The 26,127-nt window shown below is 43.5% G+C and overlaps 2 protein-coding genes across 3 annotated transcripts in view; one reads left to right on the forward strand and one right to left on the reverse strand.

The window, feature by feature from the left end:
• The window catches only part of ASTN2 (astrotactin 2), a 349,199-nt gene that overhangs the window by 243,395 nt on the left and 79,677 nt on the right, over positions 1-26,127 (forward strand). The window lies entirely within an intron of this gene.
• Positions 5,154-14,417, reverse strand: TRIM32 (tripartite motif containing 32). Its single transcript, XM_083161034.1, has 2 exons — positions 14,262-14,417; positions 5,154-7,601 (listed from the first exon to the last, which is right to left on the reverse strand). The coding sequence occupies exon 2, from the start codon at positions 7,593-7,595 to the stop codon at positions 5,661-5,663; it is 1,935 nt and encodes a 644-aa protein (XP_083017160.1). The 5' UTR covers positions 7,596-7,601; positions 14,262-14,417; the 3' UTR covers positions 5,154-5,660.

The raw sequence follows: 26,127 nt of genomic DNA on the forward strand, positions 1-26,127 counted from the left end.
GCGATTTAGGGGCATTTTCTAAGCGATCTTACTCAGTTAGGGCATTAACTATTGCCCCACTTGTTTTCCTTCATCGATCATTTGTTTTACCCCTCCTGGTGTGTCTACCCTGTTACATACATTTGTGTCATCTGCAAAAAGGCACATTTTACCCTCAATTCCATTTGCAATATCACCAATAAAGATAGTAAAAAAGCACTGGTCCAAGTACAGATCCCTGGGGTACTCCACTTGTAACCTTTCCCTCTTTTGACTGCACTCCATTTACTACAACTCTCTGTTTTTTGTCCCGCAACTACTGTATTTGCAGAATCACAATGGAGTTGCTTATTCTACGTGGGTTACATTCTTGAACAATGTAACTGCCGTTCAACCTGACGATTTTCCTAACGTTAAAGAAAACACAATGAACAATCATTGCTATCTGAACAATAAGTCTGTTTAGAGGAGTGTGAGCTACCAGCAATATCTCTGAACACACTGTCAAATTATCTGTACACATCACACATTATTAACAGAATGTCTATCAGATATATTACATCTGCCATAGAAGCACAGCCAACTCAATACATCTGTACTAGAAGGCTTTGAAAGAAAACTGGATGTACACACAAAATATTGATGATCGTCTAGATCGTGTAGGCCAGGGTGTACTCAGTGCCTTGAGAAAGGAGTAGAGAAAACACATAAAGACAATCCTAACTGGTCTCCTTATACCATAACTTGGAGTTTGGATTCTGGCCACTTTAAATAAACCAATACACAACAAATCATTCATAAAACAAAATAATGTTGATCAAGCATTATGGGTGGTGTAATGCAGGCATGTCCAAACTATGGCCTATGGATGTATAGTTTCACAACAGCTGGAGGGCCATAGTTTGGACATGCCTGGTGTAATGGTTAGCATTATTGCCTCACAGCGCTGAGGTCATGGGTTCCATTCCCACCATGGCTCTAACTGTGCGGAGTTTGTATATTCTCCCCGTACCTGCGTGGTTTTCCTCCGGGTACTCCGGTTTCCTCCCACAATCCAAATATATACTGGTAGGTCAATTGGCTCCAAACAAAATTAACCCTAGAATGTCTGTGTATGCGTGTACATGTGGTAGGGAATATAGATTGTAAGCTCCACTGGGGCAGGGACTGATGTGAATGTTCAAATATTCTCTGTAAAGGGCTTCAGAAAATGTGTGTGCTATATACGAAACTTAATAAATATAAGCCTGAAGAAATAAAAAGGCTAAACTTCAGGTAACATGAATAAACAATACCAATACAAGATAATAGCTACGGTAAATAACACGCAATGTTGTTAAAAATGTTGCTAGGAAACACATCTGGTGGAGGTGGGAGCACACAAGAGAGTAGGTGGCAGATAACTTTACCAGCCTTAATTTATCAAGTGGTTGGTGAGAGCACACCAATCAGCTCCTAACTTTCAGGTTACAGGCTGGATTTGAAAAATGACAGTTTGCAGCCAATTGGCTGGCGAGTTATCAGCTTCCACTTTATCACTTCGACATGCTTAGTTAATCTGCCCCTGTTTGGAGTAGGATGTGCTCATAAAACCTTATGATATATAGGGGTGATGCAACGTTATGTTGTGGGTGGGGAACGGTGAATTTGGTGCTTAAGCTGGGTACACTCTATACAATGTTCAACCATACTAGGTCATAAATGATTTCCCTTGCCCTCCTGGGCAAGCCATATAGTGCATACACTGTGCACTTAAAAAGACAAAGATAGCGGCCACGTCTAGGAGTATGTGGTTGATAATATTCTCAGATTGATCAAACCAGAAGACGCCACCAATGACCTTGGAAGGTGCATATGCACCGTATGATGTGGATGATGCAGTAATATAAGCATTTCTACAAATTGATACCAGTGAACTCCAAAAAGTTGTATTCAGCTTCTTCTTTAGTGTCTATGCTCATCGGAAATTCCATTTAATGGGAACCGCATTGGAGGATGCATCGCACCGGGCTTGTCAAGGAATAAGACGGCTTTTGCAGATTTCGAAATCCCTCGATTACTATTATACCCATTGCTTTTGTTCTAGTCGAGAAAAAAAAGTTAAAAAAAAATAATTGCTACTTCTTTACAGAGATACTGTAGTTTAATAATGACAAATAAACATTTATCTTCTAATCACAGTCTTTTATTTAATTGCAGTAAAGACAATTTACAGTTGGTGGATTGGTTTTACATTAAGAAGGCATAACGTAAGCTGCCCCCACATGCTGCAATGTCAGGGCTTGCACTAGTAGCACAGTGTGTAATACAATAAAAGCCAAATACTGGTTATTACCTTAAGCTGGCCATACATTAGAAAGATCGATCTTAAGATTGATTGCGCTCATGATTGTGTACAATTTCCCTTGAAATCCCCGGCAGTCCTTGGTGGTTTTTGGATACACAATCTACACACAATCCATTATACAATCAGTCATACAATCCATCTGCTGCATGAATGTGTACACAAGATGTGCACACAATCTGCATACAATCCATCTTGCAATCAATTGAGATTGTATGATTGGGTACAATATCTTTCTGATGTATGGCCACCTTTACTGTTATAGGTCATGTTGGTAATTAAATTGGTAGAAGCCTGCGTTCAATCACCTTCTGCGCATAATAGTGCAACTTTGCTTCTTCACTGATGCACTAAAGGGCTATTTGGACTTCAAAATTTATGGCCAAGCTGGACACCGTTCCCAATGGCCCATGTGTGGCCACAATACCGGGAACTAATGCTTGAAGCACACAAAAAAAAAAAAAAAAAAAAGACAAAAAGACAAAAGCATGATTTGGTCCTTCATTATAACAGGCACTGTATCGAACAGCTAAACTTTCCTCTTTTTTAGAACATTTTTTTTTAAGAACTAGTTACAAGATTGGGTCTAAAAGGATCCCCTTAATGCAACTTCGGTACTTGTTTCCTAGCACGGCCACACCGATTTACATCGGGGTGGTCGTGTCGGAAAAATCGCGTCGATCGCAACGCATGCGATTTGGTTGCATGCGATGCGATCGACGCGACCGACCCGATTTTTTGATTGAATCAAATGTAAATCAGGTCCCTGGGACACGATTTTACATTGGATTCAATGTAAAATATTCCCTAGACCCCCAAATTTTACGACGTAAACCCCACCCCACGATAGACGCGAACCCGAAGCGTGGCAAGCGCAGAGTGCCCGCGAGGGGCAGCGGTGCGCGTCCTCCGACCTTTTCATTCCCCTACTATCCACGTCGGCGTGGAGTTGAGAATTTATAGTGTGGCGAGCGCGGCGAGCCCCGCGAGGGGACGCGTATAACTTCACAGGTACAGTAGGAGCAAGTTTCAGCTTTGCTCCTTTGGCCATGGCTAGCCATAGCCAGCCATGGCTATTCTATTGTTCTCAGCTGCAATACGTATTGTATTGCAGCTGAGAACAATAGAATAGCCATGGCTAGCCACGCCCAAAGGAACAAAGATGAAACTTGCTCCTACTGTATACGCGTGCGCTCGCCACGCTTCGGGCTCGGTGGCTCGCCACACTATATATTCTCAACTCCACGCCGTCGTGGATAGTAGGGGAATGAAAAGGTCGGAGGACGCGCACCGCCGCCCCTCGCGGGCACGCTGCGCTCGCCACGCTTCGGGTTGGCGTCTATCGTGGGGTGATGACTGGGCCATCTATAATGTGAAACGGGTCATATTGGCCCATTTCACATTTTTTTTTACTATGTGAGATGGACTTAATCAAGTCCATCTCATCTTGTGCCATTATAATGGCACAAGACCGACACGATCCTCACGATTTCAATGTTAAAAAATATTTTAACATTGAAGCCTATTGCAAAATCGGGGGCATCGCGTCGGTCACGTCGGTACCAATGTTAATGGTCCCGACCGACGCGATGCCCCCGATTTTGTACCTTTGCCGGCAAAATGGACCTGATTTCAAAGGAAATCGGGTCCATCGTGGGGATCGTGTACCTTAACTTAAAGGTACACGATCCCCACGATTGTGGCCGTGCTAGGAAACAAGTACCGCAACTTCTTCTTTTACCAGCTGGAGATGGTCTCCTCTTGGCTGCTAGCTACTAGCACGGAAATCTAAGCGATCCTCACTCATCCCAACAAGGTCATTTACTTTTCAATGAAGTTACAGTCCCAGCACAAACAGCTTGCTGGTGAATTTTATAGATGGAATATATCCATCATTCAACAGCCATATGCAGAAGAGGACACCATGTCCATGCAGCCAAGGGGAAAACTGGCAGCTGTTACAGCTAAACAAGATAAAGTCCAGTATGTGCAGTGGATGGGGGTCAGACTAAAGAAAAATAGATTATTTAATGCCCGATTTGTATCCTGACAAGTTCCATGCGTCTAGCTTCGGAGACAATGTGAATGTGTATTGGTGCAGTTCGCACAGAAGAGGCATACTGTATGAACAGAATTTCATTCAACAATCACCCACAAATGGAATACTATGTTCATTATAATTTTAATATAAGAAACCCAACATGTCCTGAGGTCTTGCAAACCCCTCCCTTTTGTTCTTGTTGCTTTCCTGAAACCACCTTGCAAGGACACAAGGCATACATTAACACTTAAGTTGTATGAGATGTACGAAATAGAATGTAATCCCCTCTACTGAGAAGATATTATAGGACACCCCACGCAACAGCTCTAGGAACTTCCAGGGATTGAACCTTTCAAGCTGGCCATAAACTAATGGGATTTGTCCACTTTTGACCTGATTCAGACAAATTGGGACGAGAAATTGGGTGAAAAGTGTCCAAATCGCATGTGTTTATTATATCTGAACCTGTGCGCATCAGATCAGTCGAAGATCAGACCTGCTTGCAAGTCCGAACTCAAGAAGGTCTCGGACAGCTCAAGGGGTATCGGCTAGGACTTCTTCCCTCAGAGAAATCGCAGTGATGTATGGTGACCTTTGGAGTCAACATTGCAGTCAGTTCAAAGGTTTGCTTTTAGGAAGTGCTACTGCTATTTCTGCATCATACAATGCAGAGAACACTTCGCAATACAGATCTACTAGAAAACATGCAGCATAGTATTTTTACATGTTCTAGATGTAGAGAGGGCTTACTAACTGCATACATCAACTGATGTATTATCTGCTCCAAAATAAAAAGTAAACATTTATTTGTACATGAATTCTGAATTGCAATGTCCAAATAGCAAGGATTTTCTTTATTCTTACAATATAGGCGATACTACCACAATAGAAGTTTGAGAACAATTCCTTTTCTGCTCTCATTTGTTAAAGAGTTTGTATTCGTCGATATGTAGTGGTTTGAGACAGAAAAACAGATGATATTATAAAAGTAGACTATAATGTTGGAACAATGCTCCCTACAATAAAGACAAGTTATTGATTGTATTTTACAATTGTTAGCGCTTGAAAGCCTCTATCCAAATCCTTACTTTGTGGTTTACAACACTGTACGAATCTCTGAATCCCGTAGCTGTTCTATGGTACAATTACCTTTCAGCTCTCTAGTATAGGTGAACGTGGAAAGGCTCAGCGGCGCATAGAGTGCTAATTCCTTTGAAGTGCCTTAAAGCAAATTCTCATTGGAAAGGCTTTCAGCGTGTAGCACATGCTGAACAGATCAATTCAAATTATTTCTTCTCAAGGGGAGGAATACCTGCGTGTATTATAACTGTATATTTTAACACAATGATCCCAACAATCCAGCACCAGCAGCTGACCCTTTGGAGTTACGGAAACTCCAACAGGACATGTCAAGCCCTCCTTAATTAAGACACTATACCCTCCACTTTTAGGAAAATGAAGAATTTCTTTACGTCCACTATCAGCAACAATCAAATCTCCTCGAGCCCCAACACACATTCCTGCAATGCAACGGAAGTCCTCATTCTCAGAGAAGAAGTGGCTGATTTGCCTTCCTAGCTGACCGTCTGATCCCACAGAGCCAATAGAAAAGCCACCTTCAAGGTTATGTTCACACTGACGGTTTTCTAGGTTCAGACCCAGTCCTTGGGTAAAGAACACAGTCCCTTCCTGGTCACAAGCCACAAACTTTGGACGCACAGCACTGCAAAGTCGACTATATTTGACAACGCCAAGGCTACGGTCTACGGTCAGACACCACAGCTTTCCTCCTTCTACATCAGTTACTACAAACTGACCGGTGGGCATGGCGGCTATTCCCCATGGTTTGCTTAGTTGGCTTCTGTGACAAGCAATACAGTGTCCCTCCATTGTATAGACCTTCACAGAGTTATCATAGTTGTCAGTTACACCTATAAGTCCATGGCAGTTCATGGTCACCGATAAAGGAATTAAGTTGGGAAGATCTGCGCCAAGAAAACTTAGCACAAAAGTGTCGATGCCTGTTGGGCTTCGTCGGATTTCTCTCAAAAAGCCTTTTCTGTTGAAGACTTGTATTCTGTAGTTACCTCTGTCAGCCACAAGCACTTCCCCCAGTGCTGTTACATGCAGGCTAACCGGGAGATTAAACATACCTGGCATGTTACCCTTTGACCCCATCTTACGCAGAAACTGACATTGCTGCAAGCTGCGTGCAGCCTCCGCGAGCTGAGTGATGGGAGGCGTTACACAACGCTGAGCATTCCCAACTTCTGCCAGTGTCTCCGTATCTTTGTATGCAGCCATCAGAAACACATCCGCGGCAGGCTCTTGCAAATTCACAGTGTGTGGTTTCTTGACCACTTGACCTACTTGTATAGGACCAACATGTCCCACCTTGAGAAACTCTACGTCTTGCAAGATGAGATCTTGGGGCAAATAAGCAGCAACCTTAGGTTCTTCTTCCTCAAGCTCTTCCATCAGAGCGGAATCAGACTGCTTTATCTTTAGTGTTAGGTAGTCGCACCTTGACACGATTTGCACTTCAGAGATGTTGAGTAGGTATGCTTGTTCATCCAACAATTGGTTATTTAACTTTTCAACCTCACATAAAGAGGCTGCAAAGTGTTTCCGTGATCGAGCGAGTTCCTCTTGCACATTAAATTCCTCTTTGCTGTAATCTTGCATAACCAATTTGTATTTGTTCTTTATATGCGAGGAAAGATTATCCAGTGAGGCTCTTCTCTTTTCCAGGTCCTGCATACATTGTCTAAGACTAGCGAGCCTTTCCTGTACCGTGTGACGGCGTTCATTTGCAGCATCTGCCATTGACAGAACAGTATGATCGGAATCAGGGTGCGCTTCTTCTCTGCATACCTCACATAGCACTAAAGCGCAATTCTTGCAGTAGCTGCGTGGCAGCCGCCGTTTGCACGTCTTGCACATTAATCCTGTGACAGCCTGACCTAGGTCTGCTGTGTTAATAATCTTCAAGATGGTCAAGTTATCTATCAGCTGAGACAGGTTTGTGACACGTGTTACCCGGCTACAGAAAGGGCAGCGCAATCCGTTGATATTATTGGTTAAGAGTTTTTCAAGGCACTGTTTACATATTGTATGACCACACTGCAAAAGCTTTGGTCTCATATGTTCTTCTGTGTAAGTCTCCATACATATGGGACACTCAAGCACTTCTCGAAGAGCATCCACATTCAAAGAAGCAGCAGCAGCCATGATATCCTGTGGAGGAAACAAAATGGAAATCAAATTCTTAAAATCAACATTGGGAACTTTTTCCTTTCTTAAAAAAAAAAACATTTGTATGGTAATAATGATTATTTATTTGTATTTATTATTTGTATTTTTTTCTAAGCAACATTGGAGGGTATTCAATCCTTTTTTGTCCGATAGAAATGGCCTGATATCCCGGTACCCAATTAAAGCTTGTTTTTTTAGCAGTTGAAAAAATGATCTGCGATTGAGCAATAACACATTTAGGCTGTTTTAGCGAGACCTGCTGCCTGTCCCCGGCGATGCGTATGAGGAAGCCCAGCGCTGCCGTAGTTGCCCGGCGCTTCCCCGGCAGTGACTTCGGCGGGCCTGACCCACCTCCTTTGATGGCAGCAAGGCCTGCCACTTTGGTGATGTCGGCAGCTCAGACCCACCCACAACAGTGACGATGGCAGGCCTGGTCCGTCCCCTTCATGCTGCCCCCATGCAGAACCGCCCTGCCCAGTTCCTTGAAGGAACACTGACATTGGATCCGGGATAAGCTCCCGATTCCATGCGCTTTCGCGGCTCCAAGGGTTTGCTCTTTATGCTTTGAGCGCTGGAGACACCTGAAGCATTATGCCCGATAAGTGCCGGCATTGGGGGAGGAGCACACCGCATCGAGCTTATTGGATAGCCCCCAGCAAAGATAACACTACTGCTATTATGATACCCCATTGTCTGAATATTGTATTTTTGTACCTTATGTTTCTTTAGTGCCAGGTCTGACCGTTACTTACAATGCAACGCGGTGAAGTTGTAGGTTTCTGTAATGACCACAAGCACTGAGACATATTGCAGTAGTAAAACTCCTAAACCTACATAGTTCGAAAAGTCATCTAACATTGCAATCCTCATCTGGCTTTGAGGCATGGAGTGAGGTGGGGGGGGGGGGGGGGCTTCATTTTTCAGTACTGTTCATTCTAGTAGCCTGCACCTTTTAAAACCTGCGCATGTTTCTCTTTCCTGCATGGGGTGTTGCTTTCAGCTTTGGTGCTTCTAGCACGTTCTGGTCTGTATCTCAGTACTTACATACAGACCAGACTGTGCTAGAATCACCACAGCAGAGAACTGCACAGGTTTTGGAAGGTGCAGGGAGCTAGAATTAAAAATAAAGAGATGTACGGTGGTGGATTTCATCTCAGCCAGAAAAAAACAGTGAAGATTTGGTAAAGATTGATGGTTGTGTAGTGCACACATCACCTGGAATGGATGAGGCTTTTTAGGGGTCGATTTAATTAAAAAAATAAAATAACACGTAAAAAGACGATTATGCAGAATCTCCGAGGATCTGTATTGGACTTAAAATGGAAATAAACTTTAAAAACATTGCTTAGAAATTGGTGCATTTTCCCTTTGAATGAATTGACTACACTTGTATTTAAATGTATGATTAAACAACCTATGCAAATAGGGTTGGCGGGTCAGACATTAGAATCAGGAGACGTATGAAATAAACATGCTTAATCACTGCAACTCAATTAGTTCCAATGCATGATGCAGGCTTGTACGGTAATGATTGCAATTTGTCATACGTATTTTATACACAGGAACAATCCAGCACAACGTTATCTATCAGGTACAACACGGTCTGCTCCCAAGTTTCTCATTTATTTCCGTAATTCATCAGCCTGGACTCATTAAAGTGGTCTTCCAGTCAAATGCATTTTTCAGAAGCAGTACGTGTGGGACTTACACATATATAATGCAGAGAGACTATGGTTAGTATGTGGGAGTGCCTATATAATAATGCAGAGAGACTATGGTTAGTATGTGGGAGTGCCTATATAATCTGACATTGTCGGCCGTATTCAATGCGGCCAGCAAGGGGGTTAACTGGTGGGAACCGCGGAAAACAAGCGACCCTCGCCGTTTTAATCCCTAAGCCGGCCACTCACCCTATTCTATGTTCCCCCAAACAGCGAAGCTCGCAGCTACTGCATTTAGCCGCGGGCCTCGCTGTTTTGGCGGCCGCACACGTTGTTTCCCCGGTGGTTGCCAACCACCGAAAGTTGTGGAAGGTACACACATATAAAAGATGGATATGGACGGGCAGCTGACATGCGGTGATGTCCGCTGTCTACCCCCCGCAACCGCGTCACTGCCTCATTACCATGAGAACGCCCAGTGTTCCCATGGGAACGCCCATGCAACGTTGGGCGTTCCCATATGGTGATGGGGCTGCCGGCGCCCCCCACTTCTCCACCCAGCGAGCAGAATGTTTGCAGAAATGCACCTGCGCAGACGCACAACATCGGAGGACCGAATGAATATGAATAACCCCCATAGTGTATTAGGTCCAGTTTTCAATGGCTATAGCGAACCTATTTTAGAATTCAAATCAGGCAATTGGTGTGTCGTGACAAATGAGAAAAAGAAGACACAAACTAATAGGGAACCGATGCAGGAGCGGAAGCTTTGCTAATCTCACAGCTGAACACTCACAGCTCTAACCTGCCAGCAGTGCCACGCGATAAGAGCAATTTAACTACATAATTTAAACATCAAAACAAGAGAGATCTATTGGCAGTTGCAATATTCCCTTTTTTACGAACAGATAAATCGTTCACCTCAGGTCATGCTTTGGAAATGGTGCGTGAAAAACGTGTTAATATTGTGTGAGCTTTCCTGCTGTGGAATTACATACTAGCTGTGCATAACTAATACATGACCTGTTGTGCTTGCTTGTTATTGTGCAGCACCTGGAGCCTGGAATTAGCAGTGTCTGCAGAAGCATCTACCTCGATATTGAGGCATTGTCACTCCAATAGAAATTAATGACATGTTTTTATTTGGGTAAATTGTTGGCGTCGCTGAGGAAAACATCACACGGAGAACCTACGCGGATTATAAATAAGGAGGAGAAAAATATACGAGGAAATTAAGGGTCGGATGTAACGGGTTGCGAGTCTGGTGGCAGCGTGGGATGCTGACCGAAATCAGATTTTTTTTAAAGGGGCACTTATGGCGTGGTTTTACCTTGTAAATGCATGCCCCTTTAAAAAAAAAAAAAAAATCCAGTTTTCAGACTCGCACTGCATTACATCCAGCCCATAGTCATTTTTTTCCAGTCACTATTTTTAAAATAATTACAAATCACTAGAAACCACAAAAAAAAAAAAAAAAAAAAAAAAAGTTAGACGTTATACACCATGATGCACCGAATGTTATCAATTTGTAAAATTTGATTTCTCCTCCATTTGTTTCAGTGTGTGCACGGTTTCCATTTATTTCTTAGGACTGGTACGGTTTAAAATGATAATAAAATGCCACCGACGCAACAAATCCATAATTAGCCCGAGCGTTAGGGCTCTTGGGCCTGATATTACAATTGCATCCAGACCATGAACATAGAGCAGTCCATCTACAATGAGTAGCATCTAGTTGCCAGCCTATGAATGTAGTTTGAATCACGTGACCAATAGAATATACCATGTGACCCACAACAGCAAGGTTTGTGGAACACCCTTTGCATTATCAACTCCACTACCGGTTGACTTTAGTAACCAGGTGGTGAACGAGCTAACGGAACCAAAGTGAGCCCGCGAAGGTACACTTTGTGTGTTCTGTTGGCTACCTTCATGCTCCCTCTGTCCCACCGAGTCCTAAAGAGGATGTATATCCAACCATCTATAATTTATACAACCCCTAGCCTAGCCAATCAAAGGCTCTAGCTCTGCTTCATGTTGCTTACAGACTCCACGGGACCGCGATGGTCAGTGTAATTTTGCCAAACCTATAGTCCAACCATGAAACACAGATCCTGGAGACCAATGTTCAGAAGATAAAGAATAACTAAGGAAATACCAATTTTAAAATAAACTTCTACTAACTGATCGAATCCAAGGGACCAGTTCAATTAAAAGGTGGCATATCCCAAAGAGAACATTGGTCCTTTTACCTCACACCCCCCTGGTGGCAATAATAGGAGCAATGATTCTATGATATTTATGGCGCACATCACAAATTGGCTGCTGAAAAAGGGATTGCTTATTTTATTGCTTTACTGGCAGTAATCAGGTTTAGATTTTTGGTTGACTTCCTCATTTGGACGATTACAGAAAAAAAACCTGTATTTTCTATTAACCCCTTGAGCGGTGGGTTTTGCTGGGGCAGGACAAGCCTACCCGGGCAGGTTTGTCCTGCCCCAGCAAAACCCACCACAGAAAGCTGGAAGCCGCAAACCCCCCCCCCCCCCTCACCTCCGGCGTTAGTAAGCCGGAGCTTTCTTGCTGCCGCTCTCACCCCTGCCTAAGCCGCCTGTCACATTCAGCAGTGACGTCGGCGGCAGGCTGGGGGATGTTCGCGGCTCGGGAGGACTCGGGTGCTTGAGCGCTCCCGAGCCGCCCCGACCATACCCGAGCCTGACGCCGACGTCACTGTAAAATAAGTGACGGCGGCTGGCGGGCAGGTCATAGCAGGGGAGCTCCGGCAGACCAAAGGTGAAGGGGGTGGGGTCGGGACTGGGGGGAGGTTGTGTGAGCTCCAGAGGTGCTGCGCCAGTGGTGCAGACCTGGACACCACTGGCGCACACCTTTTCTAGATTAGTGGTATGCCCGGAAATTTTCCGGGACAGCCCGCTGCGGCATCACAGCTGAGCCCGGAAAAATTTCCAGGCATACCACTCAAGGGGTTAAATAAAATAGTGAACAATATGGTTGGGAAATCTTGTGTTCAATTTTTATTTTTAAAGGTATTTTGTACAGTAGTCTTACATAGCAACATAATAGTTGAGTAAAAAAAAAAAGACTGGCATCCATCAAGTTCAACCTTATAAAGGACCCGTTAGGTGGTATAGACTAGATGTGATATCGCCATTTTAGTATTACCATCTGTTGCAACTATGGCTGGATAGTTTTTTTTTTTTACAGAAGAGGTTTGTCCAACCTGATTATAAATGTGTTCAATGTGTCTGCTATCACCACCTTTTTGGGAAGAGTGTTCCATACCTTTATTGCCCTGACCGTAAAAAAAATCTTTCCTTCAAAGGGTATGGAATCTTCTCTCCTCTAGTCTGAATACATAACCCCTCGTCCTAGTCTCCAACCTCAGAGTAAAGAGGTTACCTGACAGTTCGGAATATTGCCCCCAGATACATGTATATGAATTCCTAATTTGGTTAGCCTGTCTTCGTAGCTTAAAGACTCCATCTCTTTTATTAGCTTGGTTGCTCTTGTTTCGACTTCGGTCTGCTTACAGATACAGTACCCATACCCTGATACCATATGGCCCTTTCTCACACGATTTTGACCGATAAATTGCGATACCGATCTTATGGCCGGTTCCTTGGGCATCAGATCCGGATATTACCAAGGATTTGCTGGATCATGCAATCATGACTTTTATCGCATACGATACATCATATTCAAGAGGACCGCATACAATGTTTGCATGACAAAATCAGGCAACCAAATACAAATAAATGGGTAACCCATGGATACGCAAATTGACCGTAAGAATTGGCACGCTGTCACCATGTTTTGCGTGTACAACTGATCCACCAACAAAGCGCTCACAACAAATCTGCTTTTTTGGATGCCACTTCCCGACAGTCGATCACTTAGTGACTAAATCACTAATGGGGCATACACACAGAGCAATGCCCAGGCTAATTCTAAGCTGACTAGATCACTCAGAAATTAAGCATGAAACGCTCCGTGTGTACACCCCCGAGTGACGGTGATGCGCAGTATAAATCTAGTTAGATCACCAGTGTTCTCACGGTGAGATCACTGGTCCACATAGATTGCGCAGCACACATCGCTGGGGCTTTGCATGTGTGCGGAGCGATGTCTGCTAACCTACGTCCCTTATACCCCTTTCACACTCCACAAATAGCCTGGGTCCGCCCCGGGTCTCTGTGCAGTGTGAAAGAGCCAAAACTAAAAAACCCGGCAATACAACCTGGGTTAAAAGAAGGTTTTTACCCAGGTTAGAGCCAAGTTGCTGGGCAATGTAAACAGATGACTCAGGTCAAGCGACCCGGGTCCCGTTTGCACTATAGGGAGGAGGCTCCAAGAGCTGCCTCCCCACCCCCAATGACATGCCAATGCTCCACTCCGCCCCCTGTGTGACATCAGTGACCAGTCTTATTGCTGGATCGCTGAGGGGAGCTTTACCTTGCAAATCCCAGGTGCAATGCAATGTGAAAGGGGAATTAGCATGGGGCTGACGTCACCCTGTGTGTATGCCGCATAAGGTACCTTGGCATGTGCACAGTACAACCACATTTGGGCAATCACCGCTTACCGCCATGGTTATCGGAAATGCGCACACCTCCGCATCAGGCCGGCTGTGGGGTTATACACTATATCACACAAGCAGTATTAGTACATAGATGCATCCAGCACATCAGCAATACTATGACATGGTCCTGAGAGTGGCAGGTGGGTAGGTACACGCTGTACTGTACATTATTCCTGGGGGATACACAATCCCTGTATACAGCAGGAACATGGTATGTAAGCAGCAGTCTGTACACAATGCTGCCATAACACCATTCCCATACACCATGTCTCAGTGAGCTGCTGACAGCTGGCACAAGCCTCAGCTCCTCGGCCCTAATAACAGACACATTTACTATTGCACCCTCCAAAGGTGACAGACCGCCGCTCACACACCGAGGCTTACCTGCACCTATTGCACCACTCCACTGACCGTGTGAGAGGGCGTTCGGTGACGTCACTTCCGCTCTCTCGCCTAGCATGACGGGAGATGTAGTTCCAAGCTGGGTGACGCGGCGCCGTGTTATTCTGTCTGACTAGTAAGGTGCAGTCAGTGCATAGAGGACCCGTCTGTAGATGCTCAGCGACACGTGAAAGTCTGAGCTGGGGCTACTATAGGAGGACTGTGGGATTGCAGTCACAGGGGTAGATTTAATAAAGCTAATAAAAAAAAAGAAGAGAAGATTGTCTATTATTTTCTATGATGCCATAGCGAAATAATAATGCCTGTCTGGTTGCTATGTTTTTTAAATATATATATATATATATATATATATATATATATATATATATATATGTCCAAAGCATGGCGAGCACACGTGGTACACTATAGATACTGACATATGTGGACATAGGCACCCAAAAAAAATTGAAATACACATGCATACCTCCCAACTGTCACGCTTACCGCGGGAACGTCCCGATATTCGGGGACGTTCCAGCGTCCCGCCCGGGGCTGCCATTGTCCCGCGGTGGGGGAGACAGTTGGGAGCCCCCCCAGCTTGCCAAGAATAGACGCTGTGCGCATGCGCACAGCGTCTATTCAGCGCCGACGAGCTGCGAAAACGGGGCGTGGCCGGAGATCGCGTCACCCCGTGAGGTCATGCCCCCTTTTCTCGAGGCCGCGCCCCCTTTTCGGGAGCGCGCGCGGCTTCACCGCGCGAGCGTCCTGACCTCCCAACTTCAAAAGTTGGGAGGTATGCACATGTCGACATTTTCCATGTCGAACTTTTGACCGCAAACCCTTTGACCATGTCAACCTTTTGTCCCAGTCGACCTTTTGGCTGTTGGCATTATGACACTGTCGACCTTTTGACTGTCGACCAATAGTTGTGGACCATATGTCTGTAGACCTAGACATTGTAGATCTAATATACGGTATAACCCAACCTTTCAATGTCTAAAGAATGTTGACATGCTGTATGGAGCGAGCAGAGGTGTAGCTAGGGTATGTTTCGGCACCCGCTACCCTTACAAAATTGGGGGACTGGGGGCATTTGAAAAAAAAAAAAAATTAAAAGTCTTATATTTATCTGGCTGCTGTTTTATCACGTCCTATAGTACCTGCATATATCCCTGATTGCCCACCCCATAGCTGCTTTCACTTACCCCCTCATAGCGCCCTAACCCTTCCTGTATGACCCCATCACAGCTCACATACTGGGCCAGATGCACTAAGCTTCAAAATTGATAAATACACAGCCAATCAGCTCCTGTCTGACATTTTTCAAATGCAGTCTGTGATATGGAAATTAGAAGCTGATTGGCTGGTTGTTTTTCACTCTCCATTTTATCACTTTTGAAGCTTAGTGCATCTGGGCCACTGCCCCCACAACAAAGCTCTTCCCCCTAGCAGCATCCCCCTTCTCTACACTGTCCGCTTCACAGCCTAACCTGGTTGATGGTTCAACGGTGTCTAGATCAACCATGGTCAGCTACGCTTAGGCCAGTATTCAATGCTCCCGATTCACCGTTTTTTCTGGCGAATCAGGCTGTTTTCACTCCTTGCGGTGAATCTTTTTGACTGAAAATCTGATTCACCCTATTCAATGTTCACTGTTCGCTGAAAGTGACCACTGAATGCTGGACAGTTCTCCGTTACATGCTCGCTGCAAGTCGCTGTTGGGATTTTCACTTACATTCGCCGTGAGTGTATTCAATGCTAGGATGGCGAATTGCTTTCACAGTGATTTTCGCTGTGTGTCACCGTTAAGCAGTCGCCATCTTTTTAAGGTGAACTGGAATGTGATCTTAAAATAAAGGGGTTTTTTTGTGTCAAAAAATCAGGAATTTTATTCTGTGAAGGGGCATGCTATTTTTATTCACGTGTTTACATCACATGAATATATATACTGTATATAAATTTTTTTTTTTTTTTACACATAACAGCCAGCAGGGAGCCAGGAGCCGCTCATTAAATATTTACTTCACACTGGTCCCGCTCATTACATATGCACGAGCGGGACCAGTGCAGCGGCTCCCTCCAACGTGCCCCTGCCAGCTCTACCGTGGGGCAGCTTGTTCTGCCTCTGTCCCATAGTTACCTACCCTCCTGCATTCTGCAGGAGACTCCCTGACATAGCAGCAATCTCCCTCATTAGTCTAGCAATCTCCCTCATGTCACCTAGCCCATATTACACTGTTACATTTTTTTGGGAAAAAGGAATGATAGACAGATACATTTACATTGAATCATCAGCAGCATTTCCCAGCACTTACCAGGTATAGTAGCTCTTACTAACTGCTTTGGGGCTCATCTACATTTGTATACATTGTACAAGATTCTTCTCAGATGTAGCAGTACACACCCACGCTTCTTGGTGCTATGTTCACAATCTCTTTTCACAATCTCTCCATATATGGAACTAGACACAGCCTTTGGGTGGAGCATGACAAACCCCCTCACAACAAATTCTGCTACCAACTATAATCTCCCTGAAACTAGTTTTCAAAAGTAGGCAAGTATGCCATCGCCATCGCCATCAGGGGCAGCGAGCCACTGCAACATTGAATAGGATGACAAGGAGGGCTGGCAGCGAATGCTCCAGTCCTCCGGAACACGGCGACTATGCAGCGAATCCTAAACAGGATTAACTTCACATCGCCATAATAAGCATTGACTACAGATCATTTGTATGGGTTTTTTTTTGTATTCTCCAGCTCCCTCCAACCAGCTCCCGACTCCCTCTGCCCGGCTCTCGGTGTCCCCTCGTCCTGCTCCTAACTACCTCTGCCTGCAGCTCCCCGCGAGTTACATGCGATATGTCACATGTAAAAATGGCGCATCAAGTGCCAGGGAAATCAGATCTCGTCCTTACCAAAAAGACGGCCTAGTACAGTGATGGCTAACCCTGACACTCCAGCTGTTGTAGAGCTACACATCCCAGCATGCCCTGCATCAGTTTTAGCATGGCCAAATTGCAAAACTGTAGCAGAGCATTCTGGGATGTCTAGTTCAACAACATCTAGAGTGTCAAGGTTAGCCATCTAGGGCCTAATCAGTGTAACTTTGTTTTGCATTTAAAATAATTGCCCTTATAAATCTAGTGACTCTCTTGCTGTAATCACGCTGGCTGTTCGAAATTGTGGAATATTTCACTTGGCCCTTGGTGTTCACAAAGAAAAACAGAAAAAAAAATTAAAAAAAAAAGTAGCCTATAAGATCACTCAAGTATCCACAACATTTTTCTTAGTGCCACCAAGATAAATTAATCTATTTAACTGTGTAAGAAATTGTCCCAAATGTTCTTATTCAATAATGTACCCTAGAACCGGAATGGAGAAATCCTGGCTGTTCTGTGAATGTTAAATACAGTATCATATATATATATATATATATATATATATATATATATATATATATATATATATATATATATATATATATATATAACCCTGGAGCATAGCATTGCTTTATCTGCTCTGTGAAGTAGTAAGGTATGAATGGAGTCCGGAACAATTGAATCTTCTCGTCGTAACTTAACCATTTACTGTATTCAACATTTTGTAACCTTTCACAGTTGGAAAGTCCATTTTTGATTATTTTAACATTCATCATCTAGGACAGCGTTTGACTGATCAGTGCTGCTGTAGAAAAAAAGATGAATCATCTTTGCTGTTTTTAAACTGATTGCATCAGATTTTATTTCTTTGCGCAAATGACCTTATATGAAGGACATTTTTTATTCAAGTGAGCGGTATTTCATTTTCTTTCTTAAATTGTTTTTTTTTATTTATTTTTACCAAAAATATCCAAAAATTTGCATTCTAAAGTTGAATCATTAATTGGCAATAATATAGAATATAGTGGGCCGGATTCACTTCTGAAAGTACTAAACGTAGAATAAAGAAAAATGCTATTTTCCAATTTTCATTATTCTCAGCATGTTTGCATGCCGCACTGCTCATGCAGGAGGGCTTGAACTGTGGTTGCACTCTGGCAAATGCAACCGCAGTCAAATGATGGGTGTAGTCCAGGCACCTGAAATGAGTCCGGACCTTTTTTGGGGTGGCTCACAGCAGCTGCATGATGTCACACATAGCCGCTGTGAGCCAAGACATGGTGACCCAGTGCTTGCCTTCACATCTAGGCTGCACAGGAATGGAGCTACATAGTCATATGTCATACGAGCACATTGTATTTCTGCGCATTTCTTTAATGTGGGACCTAGCATGCTGGGCAGCCTTAACCTGGTCTCAACAGCCCCCAGCATGTTCAAGCAGTTATAGATTTGTGACGCTGGAGCTCCAGGGCCCTGGGAGAACTTGGGCGCCCGAACTCCCGAATCTCCCTCAAGCCGCGCCGACCATCCCCGAGCCTGCCACCTGCTCACTGCAACTAATGGCAAACGGGCCATCGCCAGGGGATCTCCGGCATACGATCGCAGGAGCAGAGATGAGGGGGAGCGATGGGAGGGAAGAGTGGCCATTGTGGGTGGTGCCCAGACAGGTGATGCGCCAGTGGTGCACAGCTGCAGGCACCACTGGCGCACACTTTCATATTGGTGGTATGCCTGGAAATTTTCCGGGATAGCCGCTGCGGCAGCGCAGCTGAGCCCGAAAAATTTCCGGACATACCACTCAAGTGGTTAATACTGTCATCTACAGAAACTCTATTGCAGTAGGCCAGTGTGGGTCCTGGCAGGGGTGTAACTCCCAGAGGCAATGAAGGCTCCAGCCGTGAAGGGGCACTTGCATGTAAAGCAGCACCTGTGTGGTTCACGGTAGGATCCAAGTGTGACCACTGCTCTTGCACTGGAACTCTGCGGCGCACCTGTAGATAATAGGCTGTATACCAGGAGCCCTGCTAACAATAGGAGACAGGATGACTCCTGTCTGGTACCACTCATTAGACAATAATTTGTCCAGTTACGATGACCAAAATTACCTCTTCTGAATCTTGCCCTTAGACACAAGCAACGTCTCCTAATGATATTCCTTACAGCTTTCGCCTTTCTGATAAATTCTGCCCTAAACCAATTAATGTAAGGTGTAAACGGGAGACTATAAGTAAAGCATTTTAGGATCAACAACAGATGGACTCGGCAGCTGGATATTTGTAGGCAGTCGTTAAAATTTGTTTTACAATTCAAACAGGGAAACAAAATCTCACATAGTCTAAATAAAATAGTGAAAGATTATAACATTAAAGGTCTGGGTGAAATTGCAATCCAGGTTCTATTTCAAATAGAGGTAAATGTCTGCGAACATTTATCAGCTCAGGAGCAACAACAGACGAGATTTATTTAATCGATACCTGGCATTTCTAGCCATGCTGTGAAGGAGAGTGGTAAAGTTACACGGATTCATTGAGAAGCTTTAATGGATTTGCATTCTCAAGTTCAGATGACTTATTTAGTCTGTTTGATGACAGGACCAGCATATATTTGGCAGATCGATTCTGTATTATTGTTTCCAATTGCCTGGCCAGCAGGAAGTGGAGCGTCGACTTAATACACTGGTCACGTGCATAGCTCACACTGAGAGGGAACTAAAAGCTTTTGTTATGGTGGCGCTAAACCAACATTTTCTGCTACATAAAGGTATTAGTGAGTTCTTTCCACAGAGCACTGTGTCACAATCATGAGGCTGTTTGAGACACCTTTATGGGCCAATTGTATTATGGTGTGAGTGCGGCTTGTTGTCCGAACTTGGAGATTTTTTTTTAATGGAGCAGTTTTTTAACAAGGCGTTACAAGGCGTGGCAAAATGCTGACTGGATTGAGTGACGAGTGCACTTCATTTTTTACTCATACGTTCATGTTAAAATTTCTCCTAAGTCTTAGGCTGTGTACACACGGGGGCTATTTTGTCTAATATCACGGGCAATATGGTCGCTGAGCGACCATATTGCCCGCGATGGGAGTGTGCACTGGCGATATATCGCCGGGTGTGCGATCCCGTTTTCTCCCCCGTAGTGATCACTGTTCGCAGGAACATGCTCCTGCGACCAGCTGATTTCCACTGCCGGGCTCCCCCATCTGTGGTCGCTGATGCAAACGGGACACTGAGCGATATATCGCTCAGCGATATATCCCCCCGTGTGTACGGGGCATAAGAGCCTTATTCTGGTTCTGGTTCAGAGGCAAATTCCTTCTCAAATGGACAAAACCATGTGCACTGCAGGCAGGGCAGATGTAACATGTGCAGAGAGAGTTAGATTTGGGTGGGGTTTTTCTTTAAAGTGAGATCTATATTGCAATGTAAAAATAAAGCAATCAGTATTTTCCCTGCACAGAAACAAAATAACCCAAATCTAATTCTCTATGCACATGTTACTTCTGCCCGCCCTGCAGTGCACATGGTTTTGTCCATTTGAGAAGGATCTTGCCTCTGAGAGTGAATCAGAATAAGGCCCTGAATAATTGACCTTTTGGAATATTCAAATTCTCCTTGTAAATAGTGCTTACTTTTGTAGTGCAGATACTTACTTTTCCCCACTTACAGTATTTGCAAACATCAAAAGTACAGGTTGAGTATCACTTATCCGAATATCCATTATCCAAATTATTCCGAAAACCAGACATTCCAGAAAGTGAAAAATAAATGTTTTTTTTTGTTAAAAACTTACTGGAGACATTTGTAACAGCAATACTGGGGACATAATATGTAACTGGCACTACTGGGGACATCTGTACCAGCACTACTGGGGACATGATATGTAGCTGGCACTACTGGTGACATGATATGTAACTGGGACTACTGGGGACATCTGTACAAGCACTACTGGGGATATGATATGTAACTGATATGTAACTGGCACTATTGGGGACATGATATGTAGCTGGCACTACTGGGAACATCTGTAGCAGCACTACTGGGGACATGATATGTAACTGGCACTACTGGGGACATCTGTAGCAGCACTACTGGGGACATGCTATGTAACTGGCACTACTGGGGACATGATATGTAACTGGCACTACTGGGGACATGCTATGTAACTGGCACTACTGGGGACATGATATGTAACTGGCACTACTGGGGACATCTGTAGCAGCACTACTAGGGACATGCTATGTAACTGGCACTACTGGGACATGATATGTAACTGGCACTACTGGGACATGATATGTAACTGGCACTACTGAGGACATGATATGTAACTGGCGCTACTGGGGACATGATATGTAACTGGCACTACTGGGGATATGATATGTAACTGGCACTAAATATATGCAAGAAAATGATTTCTTGGCATTCACATTCAGTGCCACTGCCTGAGATATTACACAAACCTTGTTTCATGTTTTGAAACCTTGTTTTTTGTAAAAATAAAATATATTTGCGTGTATTTCATGTGTTTGATGTATTTGTACAACATAAATGTAAGATACTTCAAAATACATTATTGAAATATTAAAATATTCTAAAATATAGAATAATCAATTTTTCTAAATTTTTCTGGTCCCCATGCAATTGAAACAACCAATTAATCAAGTCTAAGGAGGGTATTGGCTGTCGTTTGGTAAGCTGACTGACACTTTTTGGGTGAAATGTAATAGGATGAGAGATTCAGAAAGTGAGAGATTTGGTAAGAAATCGCCATTTTTTTAATGCGGCAATCATTTACACTGCAAAATCAAACTGGTTCTGCAGTGTAAATGATTGCCGCTTTAAAAAAAAACCTGGAGATTTCTTAACCAATCTCTCACTTTCTGTTTCTCTCACTTTATTGCATTCCATCGTTTATATGTATGGAACGTCGGTAGACATAGGTACATTACAGTATATGTGATATTGTTGATAGTTTGCTGTACTTTATTTATATCGGATGGTTGTACCAATCTTTAAAAAGGGTAATAAAAGTTAAGTTTCACTAGTTCATAAGTAGTATGTTCATAGAAAACTGTCCTGTATCAATCCTAAGAGATATCAATTGTACAATGTTTATTATTTTTATAACTATGTGGTCCATCAAGTAATATATAACGAATTATCCTATTAGTACCCCGCACCTTTTTCATTTAGCATTGACTTACCCCCGCGTGGTGTCATCTTTGTTTATCCAAGAGAGTGCCGCGACACACCTAATATATATATATATATATATATATATATATATATGGTGTAGAATGTGTTAGATGGGGTGTATGTAATATTGTATGCCTGGGGAGGACAGATACCAGAACTCCTACTATTTCCTTTCTAATAATGTGGCCAGTTGGATTCTGTAAATACTTATTCCTATGAGTTATAAATTTAGCACGGCAATGCTGAATAATGGATGCTGATTAGAGCAGGCAGGGTTCCTCGATGCTTGTCCTGAAGTGCCCCCAGCAGCTAATATTTGGAGAATATCTGCGTGAACAGGTGGCATAATTACAGAACCAGCCATTTCATGAATCTGTGCTGATTAAAAAAATCCTCACAACACGACCTGTTGGGAGTACTTGAGAAAGACAGGATTAGAGATGCTAGCGAGACATTCGAAATATATATTGATATATGCATGTTATCTGACCGTATTTCAGTTAGTTAAGATGCATGGCGCCCATTGCCCAAAGGTATTTAATTTCCAACAGAGCACTTGTTCTCACAACCGTAATAACATCTAAAGGGCATGAAACATGTCTTAAGCAGCTGTACAGGGCGATTTGCGAATTGCACACGTTCAGCCGCATTTACGCTTGCATTGTGTTGTCGGATATGTGGATAGTGATACTTAGGGCAGTATTCAATGAGAAAAATTCTCCGTGTTTTATGGAGAATTTTTGCTTTTTTCGCCTTGGGCGGAGCATTTTGCTCTCCAAAAGCGAGCAACCCTATTCAATGTGAAATATTCGCCGTCTTTCTAAGTGATTTTCGCCGTCTCTCTCCGAGTAGAAATTCTCCATCTTTTGATGGAGAGCTGGAATGTGAACTTTTAAACTAAAAGGTTTTTTTTTTAATTTTGGTGTCAAAAAATCAGGTTTTTTTTTCTGTGAAGGGGCATGTTATTTTTATTCATGTGCTTATAGGACATGAATATATATTTAATTTAAAAAAAATATTTTTAAAACATTTTTTACATTTTTTTTTTACACAGTGCAGCCAGCAGGGGGCCGGAGCGCTCGAGCCGCTCATTAGATATTCATATATTCACTGCACCCGATCGTTAATATGCACGATCGGGTGCAGTGAATACTGGGTCCCCCGCTGGCTACAGGGGGGGGCAGCCTGTGCTGCCTGGGTCCAGGGGAGCCCACCTCCCCTCCACATTCCTCTGGAGCAGCCAGGGAGACTTTAATCTCTCTGGCTGCTTCCGTCCCCCGGCTCCCTGAAAGCTCCCTGCCGCGGACGCTCGTCCGCTGCAGGGGTTAAGACTCGCCGCGAGTGGCGGCGAGTCTTAAATACATTGAATAGTGGGAGCAGGAGGCTCCGGAACAGGGAATTTTTTTCATTGAATACTGCCCATAGTCATAGTTTCCCGCATCTATCCACCTGCACCGCCACTGTACATCTGCTGTGGCGGAAGCTGTAATCACGAACAGTGCACATATCCATAAGATCTTCTAAAATCACGTTAAGCATCATGGGTGAGATTGAATAGGATGACAGATTCCAAAAGTAAGAGATTTGGTGAGAAATCTCCAGGTTTTTTTTTTAAAGCGGCAATCATTTACACTGCAATCTCAAACTGGTATTGCAGTGTAAATGATTGCCGCTTTAAAATAACTGGAGATTTCTTACCAAATCTTTCACTTTCTGAATCTCTCATCCTATTAAATCTCACCCATTGTTTAAAGTTATTAACTGACAAGATTAAAATACCTTAAATAACATTACAAAACTTGCTGGCAATCTCTAGTTGACACAAAGATTGTCAACAGCATTACCCTCGACAAGCAATATGTATTGCCTCTGTTATAATACTTCAGAAATGCTATTTTTTAGTATAATTATTATTATCATTATTATTAATTATAATATTACTTATGTTGTCAAATTCAGCTTCACTTGTAGTCCAGAATGCAGCCCAGAGATGGGTTTTTCTTCTTTAGCTAATCCCTGTGTTCAGTATTAATTTGTTTACACATTTTTTGTACAGTAAATCTTTATTAACACAAAGGGGTACCGAACAATAACAATGGAGCAAAGGGGTAGTCAACACAGCATTGAGTATATGGTTAGGTCTAAATTGAATTGGGCTAAAGGACCTCCTGACGTCACAGGGGAGGAGAGGGGGTGTAGAGAGGAGGAGCAAGGTCATAAGAAGGGTCCCATACGGACCCTTACGGGCACGCTTCGCTCGCCATGCTTCGGGCGCAGTGGCTCGCTTTGCTCGCCACCTGGTTACTAAAGGCAACCAGTGGTGGCGTGGATAGTGAAGGAGCAAGCCCCCCAGCCTTGCCCCTTCCCCTGGGCGTGGAAGGTCCTTTAGCCCACTACAATTAAGCATCTACCTTGAGTATATAAGTGTGATCGAATGATGAAGTCAACCACAGTACTAAAGACAAAAAAGGTTCCAGAAAGGTTGAGAAGAACCATATACTAATATTGAAGAAATACAACAGCATGGGGCATCATCAACCTCCATAGGTTGGTGTTTATAGTTAAAAAGTTTACCAATGTATCCCTTTAGCGCTGACTGGGTTTCTCTTATTTCTCATGTGTGTTACCCAAAAGAAAAAGAATACAATAGTGAAATACAGTTTCAATTAACATGGTATAATAAGACCATCTATTTAGGTATAAGTGACCCGCACCCTTTTAATATGTCTACTATTACCATAGATAAATGTGCTTTTCAGGGAGCGGTGGCGTCACCGTTTGGTCAAATATCGATCCAATTAGTGCATTACCATATAGGATAAAAAAACTGAATATGGTGCAATACAGTTTTTTAATGGTAAAACATAAACAATGATAAGAACAAGAATGGCAATGTGGACTCTCACCAAATGGTGTGGTCTACAAAGAAATTTGCAGACATATGCGCAGATGTTAAAAAAGGGGGGTCCCAGGCATCCCTGACAGCTCCCGGGTTCCAGACCCACCCAGTCCTTGTTGCCTCCAACGCGTTTTGAAACAGGATGTTTCTTTTTCAAGGCAAACAAAGAAACACCCTGTTTCTAAACTGCGTTGGCAGTTCGTGTCCATTAACAACTTTTGTCTGCGGCACGACATTTGGCCGTGCGGGGTTTCGCCGCCTGGCAGGAGCCGGAGCGTGTGTAATAGCCCAAACAGTCCGTTTGCCAGATGGGTCCTATCCTTTATGATATTATGCGCTCTACGCAAACAGCGATTCCTCTGAATATCATCAGCGGCTGGGAGAGAAGTACCTATTATCCATTGTGCCAGTTTAATTACCCTCTGGGCAGTATTCAATGACAAAAATGTGCCGTGTTTTATGGCGAGTTTGTGCTTTTCTCGCCTTGGACGGAGACTTTTGCTCTCAAAGAGCGAGCAACCCTATTCAACGTGCACTTCTCGCCGTCTTTCTAAGTGATTTTCGCCGTGTCTCTCTGTGTAGCAATTCTCCATCTTTTCATGGTGGAGTGGAATGTGAACTTTTAAAATAAAAGGTTTTTTGTTTTAATTTTGGTGTAAAAAAATCAGGAATTTTATTCTGTGAAAGGGCATGCTATTTTTATTCATGTGCTTATAGCACATGAATATATATTTAATAAAAAAAAAAATATATATATTTTTTTTACACAGAGCAGCCAGCAGGGGGCCGGGAGCAGAGAGCCGCTCATTAGATATTCATATATTCGCTGCACCTGATCATTACATATGCACGATCGAGTGCAGTGAATACCCGGTCCCCTGTTGGCTCTCCCGGGGGGCAG

This window comes from Crinia signifera, chromosome 9 (genome assembly GCF_055691185.1).
Source record: "Crinia signifera chromosome 9, ASM5569118v1, whole genome shotgun sequence".
Lineage (NCBI taxonomy): Eukaryota > Metazoa > Chordata > Amphibia > Anura > Myobatrachidae > Crinia > Crinia signifera.